The following is an 8,524-nucleotide window of genomic DNA, read 5'->3' on the forward strand; positions in this document are numbered from 1 at the left end:
AAAAGTGTAGTTGTGATGGAGCTTTCTGTCCCCTCCCCATACTTCATACGAGAATTCAGGGGTAATTGGAGGGTGTGCCTCATACAATCCTTATTTATTTATTACATTTATATACCGCCCCAAGCCGGAGCTCTCTGGGTGGTTTACAAACGTTTAAAACAGTGAACAGTAAAAACAAATATACAACAATTTAAAAGCATAAAAACATGCGTAAAAACATTGTCTGTCTCTCACACACAGACAGACAATTCAAGAACACCTATCTGCCAAGGGCTCTGTTCCCTTAAATGTTCTTGTGGTTAGAGGAAGTGCATTTTTTAAAAAATGTGATAAGCTAAGGGCTCCATCACTCCAGCATTTTGTTGCACTCTTGTCATGCCTGGTTTGTCGTTTTGCAAGGCAGTACTCACATGACGTCATCACTGTCCTGCACTGATCTCGCCTCTTCCCCTCCCTTTTCCATCTTATTTTGCATTGGGGAAAGTCTGGTTTATTTCCTCTATGCAGGATTAAAGCGCCCTTCCACCTCCATGCATTGTCATCCTTGTGTTATGTCCTTTGTTAGGGGTGTGTGCTTTGAACATGTGCTTGCTGGTGAAAGAGAAGGGTGGGGTTGTTCTGAGCTGGTCGAACAGGCTTTTGCTGCTCCAACACCACCCTCCTTGCCTGCAGAAATGGTGCCCAGCTATTAAAATGGACTGTAGCATTCTTGTGTTTCCTCCCCCACTTTGGGTGATTCTTCCTTCTCAGCGGACTTTGGACTGCACAGTGTGTGGTTGAACTACAACCTGTATGGGGATGAAGGTGGGGACGTTGCTGAGGAAGGGCAACAGAGCTGCATCCCCCCTCCTCTCATTCCCATCTACCCCTCCCCTTTAAATCTAACTGTGCTGAAAGGCATTTATTTAGAAAACTTTCCCCCATCAAACGTTGGGTGTAAAGGCTCTCACATCCATCACCCAGTAAGGACCAGTGGAGTGGAGGGGGAAGGAGAAGGGGTGGGGTGGGTGCAATAACAGGAGAGCAAATACAGTAAGTTAAAAGAGAGTCCCCTGGTATAGTGACAATCATGAAAAGGATCAGCACTTGCCACACTAATGAAACGGAGGTCAAAATTGCGGGTGCATACCAGGAAAAAAAAGTAGATGTGATGGAGCTCCTAGTCACCCATGCTTGATTCATGGGCCAGCAATTACATGCAACATCCAATAATGTTGGATGTTGGAAACGATCCCAAGAATTCAAAACCCACTCCAAATTGGCAGCCCCTGCCGACTCAACAAACTCCTCATTGCAGCAACAATGGTGGGAAGACCCTCCTCCTCCCTGGCACAATGGCTGCTACTGAAGTTTCCCAAGCACCGGAGTCCCTGGGGAATATTGTTTTCCATTCTAATATTTTAATTTTCTAGGGAATTTGAGGTGCTGCTATCACATACGCACTCTCTCACACACACCTCTCTGCTAACATTGCAGCATCCAAGTGAGTGGTGGGTAATGGAGGGAAGGAGTTATTCAGGTTAGATTAAAATCTAATCCAGAGAAGAATACACCCTCCCTAAGCAACTTTACCCAGTACCCAGTGCTGAAATGCTGTTAGTCAAGAAAAGGTTTTCCTGATGTGATGCCTAAATCAACCAGCCAATGTTTACCCTAAAGTTTAGGGCCTAAACTTACTAATTATTCAACTAACAAAAAACTTTTCAGTTTAGCATGTTTTGTTCAGGGTTTCCATGTTTACCCAAGCTGCAAAATGCCGGGAAATTACAGCTGTTAAGTTGTTTTAGTAATAAAAAGTAGCATGGTTACAATTTGTCTGTGTGAAAGGAAAAAATACATAAGTGGGTGAAGTTGTGCTGGGATTGCCCAGTCAAGTAAATAATGCAGTCACTGACCATAAGACCTGTAGGAATTTTGAGGTGAACAAGTTTTCTCTTCAAATGCTGTTAGGGCATGCCTAAAGGAAGGGTAAAATCTTGGGTAGACATCTGGCAACCCGGGCATAAATTTTGTAGGACACCATTTTGTTTGGGGCATATACGCGCAGTAGCTAATACTGAATTTCATAATATTCTGTTCTTGTTAGTCTATCTATACTAAATACAACACGTTTTTTGGATTCCTTATACAATTTCCTATTAGACAAGACTATTTTTACTCCTCTAGGACATTTGAATGTGAATATTTTGACTATTTTGACTGTATTTTGCTAGTATTAAAACCATTTAAAAAAAAATTATCTAGTTATTTCCTGACAAAAGGTATTTATATTTTTATGTAGAAATATAATATAACAGCATTTGAAGAGAAAACTTGTCCACCTCAAAATTCCTACGGGTCTTATGGTCAGTGACTGGACTAAAAGGGGCATCTCATCTCGCAAAATACCCAAGATTAGAGGCTCCCCAACAATACACAATGCTGCTCTCTTTTTTCTCCGAATATTTCCACACATTGCTTCCTTTTCCCCCTGCTATAAATGCACAGACATTTCCTTTATAGCCACATATTTCCCAAATACTTTGCTCACGTCAGCCGCAGAGATATACGTTTTCTCAGCACCCACACTACAAAATTATGCTGCTGGGAAAATGGGATCTTTCTCCCCTCACCCCACCCCAGATAACTTCACACAAGTGTCATGGGGTATTAGATAATGCTTGTGAAGTTTCTAGAAAGGTTTATTATCTCCATCACCAAAGTCACATCATTTTATGACATTAAAATATTTAAATAATTAATAGTAGGAACAATATACATTATTTCCAGTTCACATACAGTCCTACTGTCCTCTAGGGCAGGGGTGAGTAGAAGATAGAGCTCCAGATGTTTGGGATTTCAACTCCCAGAAGCCCCTGTCAGCATGACCAATGGTCAGGAACACAGGGAGTTGATGTCCAAAACATCTGGAGACCTACTTTGTGGTCACCCCTAATCTAGGGGTTTGGATCTTTCCATTCCCTACCTACCCTGTGCAGTTCTTATCCAGTTTCAGGGAATCTAGATGTATACTCAAAATAATGTGCTTCACATTTCCCCTTCATTTGAGCTGCATTTTTTTTCTTCTTGTGAAAATGTGATCCGCACACACCACATCTAAAACAGCCATTGTCATTATATGAATGCTCTGCCAGAGTGGGAGACCTTTTGTAGAAGAGCCCCTGACATTGTTAATGATTGATATGGTTCCCCCAGATGCTCCGTTACATTATAACCATTACATTCTATTTTATTTTAATTAAGTTTACGAATTTAGGAGAGCCTGAGTATTCCCTTGCTGTTATCCTGGAGCGCAAATGCTCATACAGCCATTAATACCCTCGCCGCTGCTAGAGCTGCTGACCATCTTCCTGTAGAGGCGGAATTGTTGGTCACTCAGGCTAGGCAGGGTGTTGACAGACCCGGTTAAATGGCTGTGTGAAGTTCAGCTGCCTTATATGCCATAAATGTAAATATTTGCAAGGTTAATGGTTTATATTATATATAAAGTTCAGGAAATAAGTAAGCCTCAAGGTATTTACAATTTGTAGAAAGGGGTTGAATGCCTGAGTGCTGATTGGATGGTAAGAGTGGGAGGAGCTGGAGAAATGTATCTATATATAATTAAGTGAGAGAGAGGAAGAGGGAATGAGTTGGTCTGAGAGCTTGAGTGTTATGAACGAAGTAGATGATTTTAAGATATATATAGTAGAACCTGGTGAATAAAGAAGTTACTGAAACTAATACGCTTTGAACCTTGTAACCATACACATTTGAACCCAGGGAACCATTAAGCTTGAACACGCATTTACTTGCGTTAATAAATTCCAATTCTATTTACAAACAACCGGTGTGGTCTGTGGAGGAGCGTGAAGAGCAAACGACAAACGGTGGCAGCAGAATGGGAAACGGAGGGCCAGGTTGCTGGGCTGCGGAGCCTGAAGAGGCGGCGAGGCAGCAACGGCCTGAACCCTCACGCACGCCGTCAGCACGGGGTGGGTAGGTGGGTTGCAGTGGCCCCGTGGCTGGCGGCGTGGGCGGCCCTGCCAGGTGCTGGTGGGTGCCTCCGGTGAAGCCGAGGCCACGCACGCGGGGGAGCAGGGCGTCACAGGCAGGGGAGCGCATTTCAGGTAGGGGTGCTTGCCGGTTCCCGCTTGGAGGGATCCAGCTCACCTCCGATGTGCGCGCGCGCGCGCACCCCAACCCCGCACGTTTGTTTGGCGGTCAGCCCCCCTGCATTCAAAGGAGCCTGAGCTGCAGCCAAGGTTACACCCAAGTGAGCGGGCGAAGGAGGCCAGCGCCAGCGCCGCCCCCTCCGCTTTGCTGGTTTCTGCTTCGGAGCGCCTCCCTGCGAGGGTGGGGCCGGGCGTGTGCGCAGCCTGCGCGCCGCCCCTCCGGCACTCGGACAGCCTCTCGGCGGCGCAGCCGTCGGGATCCCCTCACGGGAAGCGAGGAGGTCCGCTGAGTCGACGGCCGACTCCCTGCCACAGTCCCGGGCCCGCTCGAGCCGGATGTGCCTCCGAACCGGGGCCTCCTTCCGGAAGCGGAAGCGGAAGCCCATTGGGCCAAGGTGAGGCCCGCGTTTGGTTTCGGAGGCCTCTTGTTCCACGAAGGGGTCCCGGCTCTCCTGCGCAGCCTCGTAAGGGCACGAAAACGCGGCCGCTCAGCTGTGGCGGCCGGAGGAACGGCCGCTTGGCTGGAGCCCGGAACCGGACCTTCCGCCCGAGACCAGTGCTGCCCTCCGGCCCCAGTGTTGACGTCTACCTCGATTGTGCTCCGGGGTGGCGAGAGGGACGCCTTCATTCCTGGCTCCCTCAAAACACGAAGCCCTCCCGTTTCCGGCGAGTCGGCCCGAAAGTGCGTAGCTGTGTGCCAGTGCGGAGGGAAAGAGAGAGTAGTTACATCGCAAGCAGCCTTGCAGGACTTAAGGAATGCTGCGCGATAAAGACCCTCTGCCCAAATATTTCTCTTGAGGCAGGGAGGCCAAAGGAACAGTTGTTATCACAGGCAATGGGTTTGCCAGAAATATCCTGAAGGACGTAAGGCAGAAGAAGCTAAAGAGTTTGTCCACCAAGAGGAGCAGTTTGGGCATTCGCGCACCCTGCTTTTAAAAGCTCATTCATATATATATACATATACATACATACATACATACGTGGTTATATATATATATGATATATCTATATCTCTCTCTCTCTCTATACACACACACACACACACACACACACAATAGTGGTTTTCCCGATGTGCACTTTTGCCCAAAGGTTGCAGAGAGCATCACCACTCCAACTGAAGCCTGGGTGTGGAACAGTGTGGCTGCCTCTTCTTTCCTGCTCTTTACCAGAATCACAGTATCACGGGGAAAGACAAGTCTTTTTGCTTTGCTGAGCACATCTTCTGCTGTTCCCCAGTGCTCTGTTTTCCTGCTTTCTGGGCCCTATTGGGTCTGGGCAAATGGAGTCATTGAGACCAGCAGTACTCGGTGTGAACAGAATAAGCAGTAGGAAGACACCTAGAGCCCCTGTATATTTTTGTGACTGAGGCAGGGCAATAGCAAGATAAAAGCCTCATCTGGAAGCACCGGCATCTGTGGGGATTGACTGTCTGCTGCAACACTTGTTTTTGGTTTGGTAAGCTTGACTTAATTGTGTTGTTTTGTTTTAGATCCAAGCAGTGATCTGGAAAATCAGTAAGAAGTGCAGACATGAGTTTCATCTCCCCATGACGCTGTAAGGAGTTCCAGTGCGAGAGGCCTTTAGGCAGTAGCTTGGCCAGAATCATGCTCAGTAACATGGTGGGACAGAACACAAGGCAGCGCTGGCAGAAAGTTTTGTACAAGAGGCAGCCATTTCCTGATAATTACGTGGACCAAAGCTTCTTGGAGAAGCTGCGCAAAAATGTCCATGCACGCAAGTACCAGTACCGGGCAGTGGTGTTTGAATCTGGAGTGGTAATACAGCAGCTGTGCAGCGTCTGTGTCTTTGTTGTCATCTGGTGGTACATGGATGTGGGGCTGCTGGCTCCCCAGTGGTTATTTGGAGCCGGACTGATCTCTTCCCTAATTGGTTATGTCCTCTTTGATGCCATAGACTCAGGAATAGGGAGAAATAAGAGTGGCCGGACACGATGGGCTGATCTGAAAAATTCTGTGGTGTTTGTGGCTTTCACCTATGGCTTCTCCCCTATATTAAAAACATTAACCGAGTCCATCAGCACAGATACTATTTATGCTATGTCTTCCCTCATGCTCATTGGACACTTGATCTTCTATGACTATGGGGCCAATGCTGCCATTGTGTCCAGTACACTGTCTCTCAACATGGCCATCTTTGCCTCAGTCTGCTTAGCCTCACGGTTGCCTCGCTCCTTACATGCCTTTGTTATGGTGACGTTTGCTATCCAGATATTTGCCCTATGGCCTATGCTACAAAAGAAGCTCAAAGCCCAGACTCCCCACTGCTATGTGGCAGTTACCTTGCTTTTTGCTATGTCTGCCTTGGTGGGCTTGCTGACCATCTCCAGTGTTGGCACTGTTCTCTTTGCCCTCCTTCTGTTGTCCATCTCATGCCTGTGTCCTTACTGCCTCATCAGGCTGCAGCTCTTCAAAGACAACATCCATGGACCTTGGGATGAAGCTGAAATCAAGGAAGATCTGTCCAAGTTCCTCATGTAGACCAGGGATTAAAATATTACATGTTTTAATGAACTTCCTGTTCAGGTTCAGCTACAACTGAAGCTGTTCCAGTTCAGTTCCCATTCCAGCCAAAAATGGTTTAGTAGCTGGTTCAGCACTCAAAATTAACCTGTTCATGGGAGAAAATGTAAATGTAATGCACATTAATGTGCACAGTGGGGTAAAGCAAGCTAATAGGTCTAAAATTGTTGCAACTAAGTGTCAGCCATAAGTACTAAGAAGCATGCATAAAACAAAAATAAATTCTGAGTACTTAAATGCTTATATCAAATTGTATTCATAAATTGATAACGGCCTATCATATTTCCAATATGCTTGACTTGCATTGTTGTTTTGTAATCAGTATTATAACTTTCTGAAATTTCTAACAAAATGCCCTCCAAGTTTCATCCTTTATGTTGTACCTTTGCGGTGGGCAATATGCATTTTAACACCCACCCACCCACACCCACCCAAAATGCCTGTTAAACACTTACTTGTATTGATGGCACTGGTAAGGCAACTTAAGCCAATTGGTACAGCTCACATCTAGGTATTTTCTGGGTCTCCCGGTTTTTCAAAATAATTTACATCTTTTCAATCCCTGCCATTGCTTCTCAGCCCGAGCCCTTGCAAAGGGCATAGTTACAGAAACGTGTACTCAAAATATATAAGTCCTCCCAGATATTGGTTTTATATTACATGTTTATTCTCATTGTTTTTCTGGTTCGTCCTTTCTTACTGATCATTTAAGACATTCTAAATAAAGTATTTCCAGTTTGCAAGTCAGTTCATATCGAGTAATTAACTTTATTTATTTATTTATTTATTACATTTCTATACTGCCCAATAGTTGGAGCTCTCTGGGCGGTTCACAAAAATTAAAAACATTCAAAGTATAAAACAACAGTATAAAACCATAATATAAAGTGCAATATAAAAGCTCAACCAGATAAAAACAGCAGCAATGCAAAATTACAAATTTAAAACACCAAGTTAAAATTTATAGACAGTTAAAATACTGGAAGAATAAAAAGGTCTTCACCTGGCGTCTAAAAGCATATAATGTAGGTGCCAAGCGAACCTTAGGGAGCTCATAATAGTAGTAGTGATTTTTCAGAAAGATCGTACATCCTTGGGTCCACCATGTGTATTTAAAACCTGCATTCATCCCATAAAACGATCATTTTATAACACTTCTAGTACACTTTTAGTAGTAACACTACTAGTACAATGGTGGCATTGCTATTTGCTCTTATTTTCAGTGGTGTATAATCAATGGGTTGTAAATCTGACACAATTTTATATATCCTGGGGGTGGGGGGATCTCTTCTCAATCACCCCAGAATGCAGGACACGGAATAATGGGTTCAAATTACAGGAAGCCAGATTCCGGCTGGACATCAGGAAAAACTTCCTGACTGTTAGAGCAATACGACAATTGAACCAATTACTGAGGGAAGTCAGTAGAGGCATTCAAGATGCAGTTGGACAACCATCAGTTAGGGATACTTTAAGCAGGGGGTTGGACTCAATGGCCATATAGGCCCCTTCCAACTCTACTATTCTATGAAAGATATATTTATTATGCAATAACAATTTGAAAAGCTTTTGACTGACAAAAAATATATATAGCAAAGTCAGTCAAAAGCCCAGTGCTCTTCAACATTTTTATTAATGATTTGGACGAGGAGGTGCAGAGAACGCTTAACAAGTGTGCAGATGACACAAAATTGGGTGGGATAGCTAATACCCAGGAAGACAGAAACAAACTTCAAAGTGATCTTGATAGGCTGGAGTGCTGGGCTGAAAACAAGAGAATGACATTTAATCCGGATAAATGACAAGTTCTACACCTAAGAAAAAGAAACT

General features: G+C 44.7%; 1 protein-coding gene across 2 annotated transcripts; it reads left to right on the forward strand.

Moving 5' to 3' along the window:
* Positions 1-4,461: 4,461 nt before the first annotated feature.
* Positions 4,462-7,441, forward strand: PIGC (phosphatidylinositol glycan anchor biosynthesis class C). Of its 2 annotated transcripts, none has more exons than XM_063133116.1 (2): positions 4,462-4,549; positions 5,644-7,441. In XM_063133116.1, the coding sequence occupies exon 2, from the start codon at positions 5,759-5,761 to the stop codon at positions 6,650-6,652; it is 894 nt and encodes a 297-aa protein (XP_062989186.1). In that variant the 5' UTR covers positions 4,462-4,549; positions 5,644-5,758; the 3' UTR covers positions 6,653-7,441. The 2 variants fall into 2 exon arrangements, with proteins under 2 accessions (XP_062989186.1, XP_062989196.1); XM_063133126.1 differs by lacking the exon at positions 4,462-4,549 and adding an exon at positions 4,626-4,836.
* The last annotated feature ends 1,083 nt before the right edge of the window (positions 7,442-8,524 follow it).

Source organism: Elgaria multicarinata, chromosome 1 (assembly GCF_023053635.1).
Source record: "Elgaria multicarinata webbii isolate HBS135686 ecotype San Diego chromosome 1, rElgMul1.1.pri, whole genome shotgun sequence".
NCBI lineage: Eukaryota > Metazoa > Chordata > Lepidosauria > Squamata > Anguidae > Elgaria > Elgaria multicarinata.

Bases quoted from the DNA above. Each gene is read 5' to 3' on its own strand.
- PIGC (XM_063133116.1), top strand. From the start codon at position 5,759: ATGCTCAGTAACATGGTGGGACAGAACACAAGGCAGCGCTGGCAGAAA.